The sequence below is a fragment of the Sapajus apella genome, unplaced genomic scaffold (assembly GCF_009761245.1).
Source record: "Sapajus apella isolate SASKATOON/1434 unplaced genomic scaffold, GSC_monkey_1.0 scaffold130, whole genome shotgun sequence".
Lineage (NCBI taxonomy): Eukaryota > Metazoa > Chordata > Mammalia > Primates > Cebidae > Sapajus > Sapajus apella.
Window position 1 is genome coordinate 2141449 of NW_022437070.1, and position 17920 is coordinate 2159368.

At 50.7% G+C, this 17920-nt stretch overlaps 2 protein-coding genes across 3 annotated transcripts in view; one reads left to right on the plus strand and one right to left on the minus strand.

Moving 5' to 3' along the window:
• The window catches only part of FBXO46 (F-box protein 46), a 23488-nt gene extending 13360 nt beyond the window's left edge, over positions 1-10128 (plus strand). The window contains exon 2 of the mRNA XM_032262605.1: positions 7201-10128. Coding sequence (XP_032118496.1) covers positions 7279-9090 — 1812 coding nt within the window. The 5' untranslated portion in view covers positions 7201-7278 and the 3' untranslated portion in view covers positions 9091-10128. The remainder of the gene's footprint in view (positions 1-7200) is intronic.
• Positions 10129-17521: 7393 nt separating this feature from the next.
• QPCTL (glutaminyl-peptide cyclotransferase like) overlaps positions 17522-17920 on the minus strand; it is an 11677-nt gene continuing 11278 nt past the window's right edge. For both annotated transcript variants that reach the window (XM_032262607.1, XM_032262606.1), the window contains one exon: positions 17522-17816. In XM_032262607.1, the coding sequence (XP_032118498.1) occupies positions 17668-17816 (149 nt within the window). In that variant the 3' untranslated portion in view covers positions 17522-17667. The remainder of the gene's footprint in view (positions 17817-17920) is intronic.

The window sequence follows — 17920 nt, forward strand, 5'->3', positions numbered from 1 at the left end:
GATCTCTTGACCTCGTGATCCACCCGCCTTGGCCTCCCAAAGTGCTGGGATTACAGGCTTGAGCCACCGCGCCCGGCCTCAAATAAGTTCTTATTTGTAGAGTAGTCGAGTATTGACTGCTGTTGTGATTATCATTTTCTGTCTAATATGTTCGTGTTGGTTATGACTGTTTATTTGGATATCTGACCCCTTTCCCATGAGCCATTCCTGGGGAGCTCAGTGTCACCTGTGTGTTCCAGCGCCCAACCCAGGGCCAGCATGCAGGACTGTAATGGATGTCAGAGACAAATTTTTGCAAACGCTCTATGTGTGCTAGGGATGTAAATGTGGATTATTTCATTGTTGGGGGCATTTGACCAAGGGTGTAGATTGTGTGGTTCAGGTCCTTACTGATTTTATTTTCTCAAGCAGTTTTTTCTTAGAAATATGTTGAGCTTTCTCATATCAATTGTGGATTTCACAAACTTTCCCTTGTCATTTTTTTTCTTTTTTTTTTTTTAAATATTTTACATATATTTCTTTTTTTTCTTTTTTTTCTTTTTTTTTTTTAAATAAAGACAGGGTTTTACCATGTTGGTCAGGCTGGTCTTGAACTCCCGACCTCAGGTGATCCTCCCGCCTTGGCCTCCAAAGTGCTTGGATTACAGGCGTGAGCCACCACACCCGGTCCCCCTTGTCATTTTATAAGTTTATGGCTGTCATGTGCAGAGATGGCTGTTTTTTACCTTATATATTTGGAGGCCATAGTATTTGGATCATGTATGTTGAGAACTTTTGTGTATAATGGGTCATTTCCATTTCCCTCCCCCAGCCCCATGGACTTGTGTAGAGAAGTAAATAATGGGTCATTTTGTTTTGTCATCCTTTGCTTTTGTCAGTTTATTTTTTATGTGTTTATTTATTTATTTTTAATTTAATTTTGAGAGAGTCTCGTGCTGTCATCCAGAGTGGAGTGCAGTGGCCCGATCTCAGCTCACTGCAGCCTCTACCTCCTGGGCTTATGCAGTCCTCCTACCTCAGCCTCCTGAGTACCTGGGACTACAGGTGCGCCACCACACCCAGCTAATTTATGTATTTTTTTGTAGTGATGGTGTTTCACCATGTTGCCCAGGCTGGTCTCAGACTCTTGAGCTCAAGTGATCTTCCCACCTTGGCCTCCCAAAGTGCTAGGGAGCCACCACACCCTGCCCAGTTTTTTGTTTTTTGTTTTTTTCTTTTAAAGGGGTAATGTTACTCCTCTACTTGTCTCTTAGTTCACGTTTTCCCAGCCAGTTTTTTTGACATCTTTTGATTTTACATATTTTTGGTTCACAATGTATTACAAGGAATGGATTTTCATGGAGTAGTTGCTGAAAGCTGACCTAGTGTAGGGCATTGTGCTGGGCTCAGTGTAAAAGATCTCAGTTAAAAGATCCTGCCTCCAGAGGAGGATCACAGTGGGGGAGAGAGGCCCACCCCCAGACAATGATGACCCAGAGTGGGCAGGGAAGAGGGAACCCAGAGGTCCCCTCTGGGCAGGTGGGTGGTTTCCAGGAAGGGAATTGGGGAAGGCCTCTGTACTAAAACTGCATTTGAACACAGACCTGAATGAAGTAAGGAATTGAGCCACGTAGAGGGAGAATGTATTGCAATTGGTGGGAACAGTAAATGCAGAGACCAGGGAAGGCAAGAGCCAGGTGACTCTGAGGAGTAGATAGCAGTGAGTGCACCGCTTGGATGTCCTGGGTGGAGCCTGACCCAGCCTACGGGGTTTGGGGGTGTCAGCTTCCTGGAGGAGGGGTGATCGAGTTGATACCCCATAGTGAAACAGTAGGGCACAGTGACTCTGAAATCAGATTCCCTGGCTTCATATCCCTGCTGCAGCTCACACCCCAGCTCTGTATGACCTTGTGGTCAGGATACCTGCCCTGCGTCAGTTTCTTCATCCATAGGGTGGAGATGATCACTCCTACCGCGGATCAGATGGGGCGTGAGTATTCTATGTATGCCAGATCAGGTGCCCACCAGGGTGCACTGGGGTATTGCCTGCGGGGTGGAGGGATGGGGAGGGATGCAGCTGGACGGTGGGGTACCTGGGCTTTTTCCAGAGGGCACTGGGGAGCCATGGCAAGTTCTCACCAGGATAGGGACGTGGTCAGGTTTATAGGATTATGCTTTAACAGGACTCTTCTGGCTGCTCTTTTGTACTGTGTGTGGCAGGTTTGGGGCGCTGGTTTGGAAAGGCTTAACTGGCAACTCCGAGTGGCTACACGGCCTGAGCCTTGAATGCCAGGCCCAGAGGCTTGGATTCAGTTGCCGCGGGAACCTTCGTAGGGTTCTGCCCGTTTGTTTTTCAGGGGCTGGTGATCCCGATGCACAGTTCCCCCGCGGACATCCTCAGCCCCCACAGTTCCCAACCAAAGCTGGACACTCTGATCTCTCCGCCTGCTTCCTTCCGCCTTGGTGTTCTTAATCTCTGCTGCCTGGCCCTTTAAATCTCAAGCGTCAGTCAGGGCTTCTGTTCAAGGGAACGTTGTGTAATAAGCCTCCCCTGGAGTGTCGTGGCCTTTGCCCTGACCTTGTTCTGTTTAGCTGGACGTTGGGAGTTGTTCCACGCTCCCTTAAATCTGGTTCTGTCTACCCCACCACCCCCTCCCGTCACCTCTCGCCTACTCCTCCCTATTTCGAAGTTGGGCCCCTTCGCCAAGGCCTGCCTTATATGGGCACGGCTCCGAATGGCGGCCTCTCATTGGCTGAGGGCGTCACGCGCGCTTCTGTCAACAAAGGGGCGGAGGGCAGCTAGTTGCTCTCCAGCCAGCGCGGTGGCCGGAGGGAAGGAGCGAAGGGGCGGGCCCTCTTACCTTGGCACGCATGCGTGTGGGCTGCCGCCTTCTCCCGCCGCCTGGGGGGGCAGCGGGTGAGGGCTCTTCGGGGGCGTGCATAGGTTTCGAGGGTCACCTGAGGGTTTTGGAAGGTTTCTTTGGGGGGGCGGTTACAAGATTTGGGGGTTCCCTTTGCATTTGCAAAATGTTTTGGGGTTTCGGGAAGTTTTGGCGTGGGGTTTAAGGAATACTTTGGGGGTTCCCTTGCGCTTAAGGGGCACTTTGGGGTTTGGGTTCGTTTTTGTTTTCGGGATCGGGTTCCCTTTGTGCTTTGGGGTGTTTGGTGGGTATAGGACTTGGGGAGTTCCCGGAGAGACAGAAGCAAAGAGCCGGAGAGTACCAGTTCTGGAACTGGAATGTCTGGGCTTGTCTCCTGACTTCTTCATACCTGTCTGAACCCGGACAGGAGATTTCACCAGTGTCTCATCGGGAACTGGGGATTAATAGCACTACCTGCTTCCTAGGGACCCAGGAGGATTACAGGATTGTTAGCACAGTACCTAGTACAACAGCGAGTGTGCAGTAAGCACATGTCTGCTATTGTTAGTAACATTTGTGAGGTTTCCTTTTTTTTTTTTTTTTTTTTTTTTTTTTTGCTTTGTGAAACATTTGTATGGTTTAAGATTCATCTTAAAGTATTAGGGAGCTTTCGTGTTTTCGGAGTTCATCTGCTGTTGGAGGGCTTCTAGTGGAATTAGATAATGGAGGAGGGTTAGGGGGAGTATAGGATTCCAGGAGAGTGGTTGTTTATTACATAGGTTGGGAAATTGCTGTGTTGGGATCTGTGATAGATTCACTGAGATTGGGCCCTTCTGTGCTAGAGAGGATATTTTTAGGTTCATTGGTTTAAACTAGTATTTGAAAGGTTTTTGATATTTGGTGTAGGACATTAAGATGCTGAGGGTAAGGTTGGAACTGATGAGGGGACTTGAGGGGCTGGCCAGGTTGTGCAGGATGACATCTGTAGTGACTGGCCTTTGCTGTGTTAGCCTGCCTCCCTGGGCAGTTGGATATACAGGTTAAGTATTGCTTACCCGAGGCCGGGCGCGGTGGCTCAAGCCTGTAATCCCAGCACTTTGGGAGGCCGAGGCGGGTGGATCACGAGGTCAAGAGATCGAGACCATCCTGGTCAACATGGTGAAACCCCGTCTCTACTAAAAATACAAAAAATTAGCTGGGCATGGTGGTGCGTGCCTGTAATCCCAGCTACTCAGGAGGCTGAGGCAGGAGAATTGCCTGAACCCGGGAGGCGGAGGTTGCGGTGAGCTGAGATCGCGCCATTGCACTCCAGCCTGGGTAACATGAGTGAAACTCTGTCTCAAAAAAAAAAAAAAAAAAAGTATTGCTTACCCGAAAAGCTTGGGACCAGAAGTGTTTCGCCTTTCAGATTTCTTCAGATCTTGAGTATTTGCATTATACTTAGCAGTTGAGTATGTCAAATCTGAAAATCTGAAATGTTCCAATGAGCATATCCCATCAGTGTCATCTTGGTACTGAAAAAGTTCTGTATTTGGGAGCATTTTGGATTTTCAGATTTGAGATACTCAACATGTATGTGAATTGGTGGTTGGTGAACAGCCATCTATAGGTTTTGGGGGCTGTGGGGTGATATTTTTAACACTGAACTGAGATTACAGCAAGGACTATAAGTATTTGAGGAGTAGGTGGGATTAGGGGTTATCTGGGGGGAAATAAAGATTCTTGACATGGGGATTTTCTGTGTTTACTGGTACCTGTGAGTGCTTGGAGGCTGTCTGGATTTGGGGTTTTTTGTTTTTGATTTTTCTGTTTTACACACTTCTACTCAGTGAAGGTTTTTTGTTGTTGTTGTTGTTTTTAAGATGTCGTTTCATTCTTGTTGCCCAGGCTGGAGTGCAATGACGCAATCTCAGCTCACTGCAACCTCTGCCTCCCGGTTCAAGCGATTCTCCTGCCTCAGCCTCCCAAGTAGCTGGGACTACAGGTGCACTCCACCACGCCTAGCTAAATTTTGTATTTTTAGTAGAGATGGGGTTTCGCCACATTAGCCAGGCTGGTCTTGAACTCCTGACCTCAGATGATCCACCTGCCTCGGCCTCCCAAATTGCTCTGGAATTACAGGCGTAAGCCACCACGCCCAGCCTAGAATTGCTTGAATTTAGATGGACAGTCTGTTCTGCAGGAGTTGTCAAACTTTTTTTTGAGACGGAGTTTCCCTCTTGTTACCCAGGCTGGAGTGCAATGGCGCGATCTCGGCTCACCGCAACCTCCGCCTCCTGGGTTCAGGCAATTCTCCTGCCCCAGCCTCCTGACTCGCTGGGATTACAGGCACGCGCCACCATGCCCAGCTAATTTTTTGTATTTTTAGTAGAGACGGGGTTTCACCATGTTGACCAGGATGGTCTCGATCTCTTGACCTCGTGATCCACCCGCCTCGGCCTCCCAAAGTGCTGGGATTACAGGCTTGAGCCACCGCGCCTGGCCAAACTTTTTTTATAAAGAGCCAGATAATGGATATTGTAGGCTTTGTGGGCCATGTAATCTTTGTTCTGCTATTCAGCTCTGTTGTTGAAGATGAAAGCATCCATAAACAAATGAGCATGTTTCAATAAAACTTTATTTGCAAAGATAGTGGATTTGGCTTCTGGGCCATATTTTGCTGTCCTCGCTGGCCTATAGGCATGTGGAAGTTTCAAGGCTTAAAGGGTCATTTTGTCTTTGAGCTGTCTGGAGGGAGATGGGCCAGAGAAAGATTGAGGCATGTGTTACTTAGTAGGTAGCAACTGCAGTGAAAGTGATCGTATCGGACTCATGCACAAGATTGCCTCCAGATTAGGTCATTCACATCAAATCATTACAAAATAAAATAGTTATTATTAACAGAACCCTAAATTGAAGAGTCCAGAAACCAAGTTGAGAGCCTCTTTTTGCTCCAGACCCACTGTAATCTTAGCTATATCACCCTTCCCCTCTCTGAGCCTCTGTTTATCTGTGTGCAGTTTGAGGAAAAAGCTAGACTAGAACAGGCCCCCCTTTTTTCTTTTTTTTTTCCAAGATGGGTTCTTTCTCTGTCACCCAGGCTGGAGTGCAGTGGTATGATCACAGCATTACAGCTCACTGCAGCCTCAACCTCCCAAGCTCAAGCGATCCTCCCACCGCAGCCTCCCAAGTAGCCTCCCGAGATGTGCCGACCCACCCAGCTAATTTTTGTATCTTTTTTGGTAGTAATGGGTTTTGCCATGTTGCCCAGGCTGGTCTCAAACTCTTGGGCTCAAGCAGTCTATCCACCTTGGCCTCCCGAAGTGCTGAGGTTACAGGCGTGAGCCACCACCCCTGTTCTTTTTTAGAGGGTCTCACTCTGTCACCCAGGCTGGAGTGCAGTGGTACCATCATTGCTCCCTGCAGCCTGGAACTCCTAGGCTCTAGAACAGGCCCTCTTATTCCACATGTCCACAGCCATGCTTCAGGGAATTACCTGCACTGTGTTGGCAAGTGTGTGCATTTTTCTGACTGAGGACACACCAGCTTTAAGATATTCTCATTAAGCCCAATGACCTGAAAAAAATGAAAAGCTGATTTTTTAAGTGCTTGTCTGAATCTGACCTCAGATTTTTTTTCCTCATCCCAGCCCATCTCGTTCCTCTCTCTGTGGGTTTAAGCAGTCATAACTGTGGGCAGGGCTGGGAATGCCTGTCTTTTCAGCAACAAGCTACTGAGTGAATAAATAGAAAAAGGACCTTGTCTGTCAGTGGTCTTTTCACTTAAGTGTAAAGGTTATGGCAGCGTAAAGGCGTCTGGATTGTGGGTGAAGGCAGTTGGCCAGTGGTGTAGGATCTGTGGAGCTGGAGCATGCTGCCAGTTAGGTTCACACTGAGTTAAAGGAGCATCTCATCCCCTCTGCAACCCTCTGTCTGTTCACCTGAGCATGGTGGTGGGAATAGAGGGTTTTTGTTTTTTTTGAGACATAGTTTCGCTCTTACAGCCCAGGCTGCAGTACAATGACACCATCTCAGCTCACTGCAACCTCTGCCTCCCGCATTCAAGTGATTCTCGTGCCTCAGCCTCCCAAGTAGCTGGGATTACAGGTGTGCACCACCACACCTAGCAAATTTTTGTATTTTTAGTAGAGATAGGGTTTCCATGTTGGTCAGCCTGGTCTTGAACTCCTGACCTCAGGTGATCTGCCTGCCCTCAGCCTCCCAAAGGGCTGGGATTACAGGTGGGAGCCACTGCACCTGACTGGGAATTGAGTTCTTGATGGTCTGGTTTGGTCTGTCCCCACTGGAGAGGTGGAGGTTGGGGTGGTCCTGGGAAGAAAGGCCATCTCCCTAGCTCCCCGACCTCCTCTTCCTGTCTCCAGGTGGCATGTGGAGCCTCCCACCACCATCTAGGTCCTGAGATGCGGTGAAGCCCAGCCTGTCTGCCATCATCCCCCAGCATGGACCGCGGAAGCCTCCTGCCCTTCCAGCTGTGGTGCCCCCGGCCCTTTGGCACCTACTCACAGAACCAGCCTCGCCCAGCTTCTGCAGCCCTCAAGCCATCAGCCTGCGCTGAGCCTGGTGGCGGAGTTGAGCCAGACCATGGGCCTGCCCACTCAGAGAACACACCACCTGCCTTGGCCACTGAGGCCCCTGCCTCCCAGCCGGCTCCACTCCTCTCAGCAGCAGCTGCTGGCGATGAGGGTCGAGTCCTCCTGGACACGTGGTATGTCATCAAGCCTGGGAATACAAAGGAGAAGGTGGCCTTCTTTGTGGCCCACCAGTGTGGTGGGGGCAGCCGGGCCAGCTCCATGAAGGTCAAGGGGCACTGGGGCAGCGACAGCTCCAAGGCCAAGCGGAGACGGCGCTGTCTTGACCCCACCAAGGCTCCTCCTGATCCAGGGGGTCGGGAGGGGTCCCCTGCTACTGAGGAGGGCCCCTCCTCAGCCGGTGAGGACGTGGACCTGCTCTCTGTGGCCGAGATGGTGGCCCTGGTGGAACAGCGGGCTGCCCTGGCCCTGCAGAGCTACCCACGACCATCCACCCCAGCACCTGTAGTCTTTGTGTCGGCTGAGCAGGGTGGACCGGCCAAGGGTGTGGGGTCCGAACGGCGGTCTGGCGGTGGGGACTGCAGCCGTGTAGCCGAGGCCGTGGCCCACTTCGAGGCGCAGAGGGATAGCCCTCCTACCAAGGGCCTCCGCAAGGAGGAGCGGCCGGGACCAGGCCCCGGGGAGGTGCGCATTGCCTTCCGCATCTCCAACGGCCGGGAGCCCCGTGCACCAGACAGCGGCCTGCCCAGTGGGGGCGGGGGCAGGCCTGGTTGTGCCTACCCTGGCAGCCCAGGTCCTGGGGCCCGAGCCAAGGACAAGATCACGTGTGACTTATACCAGCTCATCAGCCCCTCGCGGGATGCCCTCCCCAGCAACGTGGAGTTCCTGCTGGCCAGGGCGGATGAGGCCAGCGAGGGTGAGAGCCCAGCGCCCGTGAGACCCGAGGACACTCCCCCGGCGCCTCCTCCGCCCCCTGCCCGGGACTGTGGAGCGTCTGGCTTCCACGTGGACGTGGTGGTGACGGGCGTGGTGGATGAGTGCATCTTCTTTGGCAAGGACGGCACCAAGAACGTGAAGGAAGAGACTGTGTGCCTGACGGTCAGCCCCGAGGAGCCGCCGCCTCCCGGCCAGCTCTTCTTCCTCCAGAACCGCGGGCCGGACGGGCCCCCGGAGCCTCCCCCGGCAGACTCACCGGCCACCGCGCCTGGCCCGGACGATGCCGAGGGCACGGCGGACACCTCCCTGTGCCGCCTGTACCGGCACGTGTCGCACGACTTCCTAGAGATCCGCTTCAAGATTCAGCGGCTGCTGGAGCCGCGGCAGTACATGCTGCTGCTGCCCGAGCACGTGCTGGTCAAGATCTTCAGCTTCCTGCCCACGCGCGCACTGGCCGCCCTCAAGTGCACCTGCCACCACTTCAAGGGCATCATCGAGGCGTTCGGTGTGCGGGCCACAGACTCGCGCTGGAGCCGAGACCCGCTCTACCGCGATGACCCGTGCAAGCAGTGCCGCAAGAGATACGAAAAGGGCGACGTGTCGCTCTGCCGCTGGCACCCCAAGCCCTACCACCACGACCTGCCTTACGGACGTTCCTACTGGATGTGCTGCCGTCGAGCCGACCGCGAGACGCCGGGTTGCCGCCTGGGCCTCCACGACAACAACTGGGTGCTGCCCTGCAACGGGCCGGGCGGGGGCCGAGCAGGCCGGGAGGAGGGGAGGTGAAGCCGGGGGAGGGGCGGGGAGAGCCCACTATGCCCGCCCCTCCCCCTTCCCCGGGAGCCGAGGGTCCGGACTGGGCCACCTGCTCCCATTCCCCCACTCGGCAGCGTTGATCCCCTCACGGAACTGAGCCGGGGTTCAGCGGGAGTGACCCAGGAAAGCACTCTGCTGGCTCCTGTTTGTTTTCTATTCTTCAGAACCAGGGCGGTGGACCCTCTGAGAAGGGTGATTTTTTTATCAGCATCTCACTTCTCCATTCAGCCCCTACCCTCTCCCTGCCACTCTCTCCACCCCAGGGACCCACCAGCAGGGAGCAGACGGCAGCTAATTTTGGTACCAGTTAAGGGTTCCCCCATTCTGGCCCCCCATCCTCTCCCACGCCCCAATTCTTTTTCGCAGGAGCTGTTATTTCCCAAGAGGCCGCAGCGCCCAAGGTTGGCACCTCTTCTAACCTGCCACACCAGGGTTCTCACCTCTCTAGGAATTGAGGGCTGTCAGGTCACAGGTGGGATTTGGGATTTTTTTCATGATAGCCCGCCATTTCTAGATGGTTTCCCTATTAAAGAAGTTGGGGGAGGGGGAAATGCTGTTTTCTCCTTAACCTCAAGCTGCCAGTCTCTCCTCTTCCCCAGTGAGGAAGAGGGGGAAAAAGGTGAAGTATAAAAATCCTCCTCCTCCCATTATTCTTTAAGCTACTGCCATCACCCCCACTCCCATAAAGCTGTGAAGCCCTTTGCCTGGCTCTTGACAGAGCAGGGGGCCCGTGGGCAGGGACTGCGGATTTGCATTTCGGGGTTGTTTTTCCTTCCACTCTGGGCTCCTTCAGGCATCGGGGTCCCCTCACCCCCGGCCATCTGTTTTTTTAAGAATCCTTTGGTCAACCAGGACCTTGATTTTTTCAGGCATTTTGGTCTGGGGTATTTTTGTTTGTTCTCTCTCTCTTGTTTTTCCCCCATCATTGTGGTTCTGGAAGCTTCTAGCTTGTGGCATCTGACCAATTTTGAATTGGTCCTTTCTATAAAATCAATATTTATAAGGCTGTGCTCAGACTGGTTTGTGTGTTGTGAAGGGAGGGTTTGGGAAGAGAGGGGAGTTGTAGCCTGTGCATGGGGGATGGAAGGGTGGAGAGACGGGATCCCTCGCCAAGTCCCTTAGCCTGAGATTATTTTTTACTCCTCTCATCTGTGTCGGTTTGGATTTGAAAAATCTCAAAATAGTAGTAGCTTAAACAAGATTTTTTTTTTTTTTCTTAGAGACAGGGTCTCACTGTCACCCAGGCTGGAGTGCAGTGGTGTCATCACAGCTCACTGCAGCGACCTCCTGGGCTCAGGGAAACCTGCCACCTTATCCTGCCAAGCAGTTGGGTTTTCTACAGGTGTATGCCACCATACCCAGCTAATTTTTTAATTTTTTTGGTACAGTTGCCCAGGTTGGTCTCAAACTCCTAGGCTCAAGCAGTCCTGCCTCAGCCTCCCACAGTGCTGGGATTACAGGAGAGAGCCACCATGCCCAGCCAAGGTCATTTTGCTCTTACTGTCACCATTTTGCTTAGAGACCCCCTTCCTCACAGAAGCACTACACTGTGCTTCTATATACATCTTACCCGTCAGACTTAGCCACAGAAGGGCTGCACAAGAGTCTAGGAAATGCCGTCTTTTAGCTGGGTGCAATATGTCCAACAAAACATTCTTTACTAAAAATCTCTGTAATTAAAGTTTTAAAATAGCCACTTATTATTATTTTGGAGATGGAGTTTTGCTTTTGCTGCCAGGCTGCAGTGCAATGGCGCGATCTCGGCTCACCGCAACCTCTACCTCCCGGGTTCAAGGGATTCGCCTGCCTCAGCCTCCTGAGTTCCTGGGCTCACAGGTGCTCGGCACCACACCCAACTAACTTTTATATTTTAGTAGAGACAGGGTTTCACGATGTTGGCAAGGCTGCTCTTGAACTCCTGGCCTCCAGTGATTCACCCGCCTCTGCCTCCCAAAATGCTGGGATTATAGTGGGGGTGAGCCACCATGCCCAGCTAGATATCTTAAATTTTCAGTTTTAAGAAAGAGAAAACTGGATATTGAGAGGCAGCTAACAGTCTCTGACATTCTTCTCAGGAAATCAATTTCTAGAAGGCTAGGATACATCGTGGTAGTGATTCAATGCTTCGATTTTAGAATCAAAAAAACCTGGGTTTGAATCTTGTAGCATTTCAATTTCTTGTGGGGAGGGTTAGTTAGATTATTAGGACCTTCTTGTTGAGAACAACTGAAAAAAAAAATCTCCTTAAAAGGATCAAATCACCGATAAAATACAGTAAGGACCCACCATGCCAAAGAGTTAAGAGAATGGTCTGTGGGGCTCTGAAGGCACATTTGCTGCCAGGGCATTTGCTGAAGTGCGCACACTGGGGTTTCCTATTTTGCAGCCTTACTGGAGTGAGCAGGTAAAAGTCAAGGCCAAAGCCGGCCCATGGTGAACAGCCACGGGAACTGGGATCCCAGAGAACTGCAAGCTCAGGTCGGGATGACCCAGAAGACTGCAGAGGTATCCAAGAGGCAGAGATCAAATGAAAAAAGATCCGGAGAATTTGTGGCCACAGACTGGCCCTTGGCAGTTCCTTTGGAAGGAACTGTCATTTAGAAGCCCCACAAATAATTTTTTTGGGGGGAGACGGAGTCTCGCTCTATCATTAGGCTGGAGTGCAGTGGCTTGATCTCTGCTCACTGCAATCTCCACTTCCCGGGTTCCAGCAATTCTCCTGCCTCAGCCTCCCAAGTAGCTGGGATTACAGGTGTGTGCCACCACACCCAGCTAATTTTTGTATTTTTAGTAGAGATGGGGTTTCTCCATTTTGGTCAGGCTGGTCTTGAACACCTGACCTTGTGATCCGCCTGCCTCAGCCTCCCGAAGTGCTGGGATTATAGGCGTGAGCCACTGTGTCCGGCCAGTTTTTTTTTTTTTTTTTTGAAACCCAATTTTGCTCTTGTTGCCCAGGCTGGAGTGCAATGGCATGATCTTGGCACACTGCAACCTCCACTTACTGGGTTCAAGTTTTTTCCTGCCTCACCTGCCAAGTAGCTGAGACTACAGGTACGCACCACGATGCCCAGCTAATTTTTTGTATTTTTAGTAGAGACAGGTTTTCACCATGTTGGCCAGGCTGGTCTCAAACTCCTGACCTCAGGTGATCCACCCACCTCGGCCTCCCAAAGTGCTGGGATTACAGGTGTGAGCCACCGCGCCTTTTTTTTTTTTGCTAGAGTCTCCCTGTCTCTCAGGCTGGAGTGCAACGGCACCATCTCAGTTGACTACAACTTCCACCTCCCCGGCTCAAGTGATTCTCCTGCCTAAGCCTCCAAGTAGCTGGGATTATAGGCGCCCACCACCATGCCTGGCAGTTTTTTTGTTTGTAATTTTTTGGTAGAGATGGGGTTTCACCATGTTGGCCAGGCTGGTCTTGAACTCCTGACCTCAAGCAATCTGCCTGCCTCAGCCTCCTAAAGTGCTGGAATTACAGGCATGAGCCACCGCACCCAGCCCGCCACAAATAATTTTTCAGGTAATGAGTAGTACACAAATAACCAAACACAAATGGAAATAATATGAACAAGAACCAACAGAAACAAAGAAACCCACATAGGCTTCACATGGTGAAACTGTCAATCACAGATTATAATACAACATTTAAACTATGTTTAAAAATTTAAAAAGAACTTGGAATTATCAGCAAGGAAGCCAAAACTGTAAAAAACAACAAAAAAATCAAGGCCGGATATGGTGGCTCATGCCTTCCCAGCACTTTGGGAAGCTGAGGCAGGTGGATCACCTGATGTCACGAGCTGACCAACCTGGAGAAGCCCCATCTCTACTAAAAATACAAAAAATCGGCCAGGTGTGGTGGTGCATGCCTGTAATCTCAGCTACTTGGGAGGCTGAGGCAGGAGAATCTCTTGAACTTGGGAGGCTGAGGTTGCAGTAAGCCAGGATCACACCATTGCACTCCAGCCTGGGCAACGAGAAGGAAACTATGTCTCAAGAAAAAAAAAAAAAAAATCAAACTGGCCTAGTAGGTAGGAAAGGGAAAGAAAGCCCACTGACATAACTTTCACAAATCAAAAATGCTTACATCAGTGTTGTGTAGGGAGAAAAAATGAGAAATGCAATAACCAAGAGTCACCCAATAGCTGGGTTAAGTAGCAAAAAGATCTACCACATTTATACAAGTGGCTTTTTTAAAGGAAAAAACAATAACGTTTAATTGGCATTCCAGAATCAAAAGAAAGAATACGTACAAAGACAATATTAAAAGACATGATGGTTGGAAAATTACAAACTGATAAAAGACACAAATAGTGTTTTTTAAAAGGCCAAGTGTGGTGGCTCACACCTTCCCTGAACTTTGGGAGGCTGAGGCAAGAGTATCACTTGAGGCCAGGAGTTTAGCACCAGCCTGGGCAACATACCAAGACCTCATCTCTACAAAAAACTAATTTAAGCCAGCCTCGGTGGCTCACACCTGTAATCCCAACACTTTGGGAGGCTAAGGGCGGATCACCTGAAGTCAGGAGTTCGAGACCAGCCTGGCCAGCATGGCAAAACCCCATCTCTACTAAAAAAAAAAAAAAAAAAAAAAAAAATTAGCTGGGCATGGTGGCATGTGCCTGTAGTCCCAGCTACTAGGGAGGCTGAGGCAGGAGAATCACTTGAACCCAGGAGGCAGAGGTTGCAGTGAGCCGATATTGGGCCATTGCACTCCAGCCTGGGTCGCAGAGCAAGACTCCGTTTCAAAAAAAAAAATTAACTGGGTGTGGTGGCCTGTAATCCCAGCTACTGATGAGGGAGAGTCACTTGGACCCAGGAGTCGGAGGTTGCAGTGAGCCAAGATCATGGCACTGTACTCCAGCCTGGGTGACAAGAGTGAAACTCCATCTCAAAAAAAAAGTTCTCATGATGCCTGGCACATAGTAGATGCTCAGTAAATGTCAGCGAATGTAGGAGAACCTAAATTGGGGACCTATGTTTACCCTCTCATTTGATATCCCGAGTTTCAGACCTGGAGGTGATTTGCAGGGAAGATGCTCACCTTCACTGTATAATAATCCTCCAACCATGGCCTGGCACCTGTGCTTATTGCTAAGTCTCTATCAAAGTCATAAACCCTCGCATGTTTTTGTAAGTAGGGGAAAAAAAGAAGACATGAACCTGCACGGTCATAAACCTGCAGGCACAAAGCGCAGCGTAGAGCTCTGCTTCCAGGCTCTGTCTGTCTCAGGTTTTTCTTTTGAGTTGGTTTGCTGAGCAGCTGGGTATCCACCAGAGTGTATCCTTCAGAACAGCAAGGGCCGGGCACAGTGGCTCACACCTGTAATCCCAGCACTTTGGGAGGCCGAGGCTGGCAGATCACAAGGCCAGGAGTTTGAGTTCACCCTGGCTAACACAGTGAAAACCCGTCTTTACTAAAAATGCAAAAAATTAGCCAAGCGTGGTGACATGTGCCTATATATAGTCCCAGCTACTCAGGAGGTTGAGGCAGGACAATCTCTTGAACCTGGGAGGTAGAGGTTGCTGTGAGCTGAGAACGCACCACTGCACCCCAGCCTGGGCAACAAAACGAGACTCCACCTCAAAAAAAAAAAACCAACAAAAAAACTTCCTGGGCTCAGTAGACCCTCCCACCTCTCTACCTCTCAAAGTGCTGAGATTGCAAGGATGAGCCGCCACACGCAGTCTGCATTGTTTAATAAGCACCCCAGCTGAGTCTGAGAATTAGGTAGGGCTGGGAAATACTTTCTCGTTGTAGTTTGCGATTACACCTGCCATCTCACATGGCTATGCCCACAGCTGAAAGGAAACAGTGTGCTCTAACAACTCTGCAGTCAATCTAGGTCTGTCTTACCCATTCCTCCCATAGATGCTCTCAGACTTTCAAAACTCCGTGTTTTCCAAAGCATCTTCTGAGGTATCCTAGTTCTTTTTGTTGTTGTTTTGTTTTTTGAGACAGTCTCACTCTGTTGCCCAGGCTGCAGTGCAGTGACATGATCTTGGCTCACTGCAGAAACCCCATCTCTACTCTACCACCTGGGTTCCAGCAATTCTCCTGCTTCAGCCTCCAGGGCAGCTGGGATTACAGGCGCCTGCCACCACACCCGGCTAATTTTTGTATTTTTAGTAGAGATGGGGTTTCACCATGCTGTCCAGGCTGAGCTTGATTTCCTGAGTTCCAGTGAACCACCAGCCTTCGCCTCCCAAAGTTCTGGAATTACAGGTACGAGCCACCGCGCCCGGTCAAGGTATGCTAGTACTATGAAGTGCTTCTCACTAAAAAGGGTTCCATAGTGAAATACTTTGGGAGCCTCTGGATTCTGTCTTAAAAATTCACATCATGTGGTGAGGAAACTTTTTTTTTGAGATGGAATCTCACTCTGTTGCCCAGGCTGGAGTGATCTTGGCTCACTGCAAACTCCGCCTCCCAGGTTCAAGTGATTCTCCTGCCCCAGCTTCCTGAGTAGCTGAGATTACAGGCACCTTCCACCCTGCCTGACTAATTTTTGTATTTTTAGTACAGAGGGGGTTTCACCATGTTGTCTAGGATGGTCTCGAACTCCCGACCTCAGGCGATCCACCTGCCTCAGCCTCCCAAAGTGCTGAGATTACAGGCATGAGCCGCCGCGCCCAGCCAAGAAAACTCATTTTATGCTGTCTCACCAGCTTCTTGGATTTCAGATCCCCTTTGTCATGCCACATCTATTTACACGAGTTCTGCAGCATGTTTGGGGTTTGTTGTTGTTTTGAGACAGAGTATCACTGTGTGGCCCAGGCTGGTCTTGAACTCTTGGGTTCAAGGGATCCTCTCAGCCTCGCAAGTAGCTGAGACTATAGGTGTGCACCACCACACCTGTCTTATACAAGCAATACTTTGCAGAAACGCTTGTTACACTTTTTATTTTTTTCCTTTTTGTGGAGAATGGGGTCTCACTGTATTGCCCAGGCTGGTCTCAAATTCCTGGGCTCAAGCGATCCTTCCACCTCTGCCTCCCTAGAGCTGGGATTGCAGGCATGAACCACCACAGCCAGAAACACTGGCTTATTGCCCATTGGGTCTGGCAGAATCTGGACTTCCAAAATAACAGCTTCCGTCTCCTCTGTGCCTGGTTGTGAATACATCCTCTGTGTGCCCCACGTGGGAGTTAGGTTAGGACTGGTGCAGTAGCAAGGCTGCCATTCTGGAGAATGAACTGACACAAAACAAGCCACAGAGAATTCATTTGGTTGGGTGGCATCACTGATCCAGACCAGTGACAGTCTTTTATTCTATTTTTAAACTTTTTTTTTTTTTTTTAATTTACTTTTTGAGACAGAGTCTTACTCTGTTGCCAGGCTGGAGTGCAGTGGCATGATCTCAACTCACTGCAACCTCCGACTCCCGGGTTCAAGCGATTCTCCTGCCTCAGCCTCCCAAGTAGGTGGGATTACAGGCATGCACCACTACCTCAGTCGGTTTTTTGTGTTTTTAGTAGAGACGGGGTTTCACCATGTTGGCCAGGATGGTCTCAATCTCCTGACCTCGTGATCCACCCACCTTGGCCTCCCAAAGTGCTGGGATTACAGGTGTGAGCCACCACACCCGGCCTCAATTATTTTATTTTTATTTTTTGAGACAGAGTCTTGCTCTGTTGCCAGGTACCAAGCTGGAGTGCAGTGGCACGATCTCAGCTCACTGCAACCTCTGTCTCCCAGGTTCAAGCAGTTCTCCTGCCCCAGCTTCCCGAGTAGCTGAGATTACAGGCACCTGCCACCACCCCCAGCTAATTTTTGTATTTTAGTAGAGACAGGGTTTCACCATGTTGGCCAGGATGGTCTTGATCTCTTGACTTCGTGATCCACCCGTCTTGGCCTCCCAAAGTGCTGGGATTATGGGCATGAGCCACCACACCCCGCAGTCTTTTACTCTTTTAGTTCACTGACTAAAACAACAGCATTTGGTCCCTGCAAACCTTCAGACCAAGTATTTACCTCTGGGGAGGGGCCAAGTTTATTCCTCTGGCTGTCATCCCACAGCGGTCTCTTCTCTGTCCTTGAAGGGTGGCAGCTTGAGACAATCAAAAGAAAGAAAGTTGGCCGGGCGCGGTGGCTCAAGCCTGTAATCCTAGTACTTAGGGAGGCCGAGGCGGGTGGATCACGAGGTCAAGAGATCGAAACCATCCTGGTCAACATGGTGAAACCCCGTCTCTACTAAAAATACAAAAAATTAGCTGGGCATGGTGGCGCGTGCCTGTAGTCCCAGCTACTCAGGAGGCTGAGGCAGGAGAATTGCCTGAACCCAGGAGGCGGAGGTTGCGGTGAGCCGAGATCGCGCCATTGCACTCCAGCCTGGGTAACAAGAGTGAAACTCCGTCTCAAAAAAAAAAAAAAAAAAAAAAAAAAAAAAAAAAACAAAGAAAGAAAGTCTTCCAATTGTAGCACGATTAGGAGACAAAGGTGTGAAAAGGACAAGCAAGCATACCCTAGGCAGGTCCTGCCTGAGCGCCACTGGTCCCGCACTGGGACCTTCTCTCTCACAGTCCTCTCCACAGGCATTGGGCCAGCTCACTGGAGCCCGAGGTATTCGGCCAGGAACACGGCGAGAATGCGGCTCAAGTTGTGTACCGTGGGCGGGTGGAGATTGGCCTCGGTGTCCGCAGGGGTGTGCCAGACAGCAGGGAAGGGCGTGGAGATGAGATGGAGCACGGGGACCCCTGAAGTGACAGAGGAGACTTCGTCAGGTCCACTGCAGCCCACCACGACCCAGGAGCCCAAGCCCAGCCTCTGGATAACCTGGCCTTGTCCCCACACACTGGCA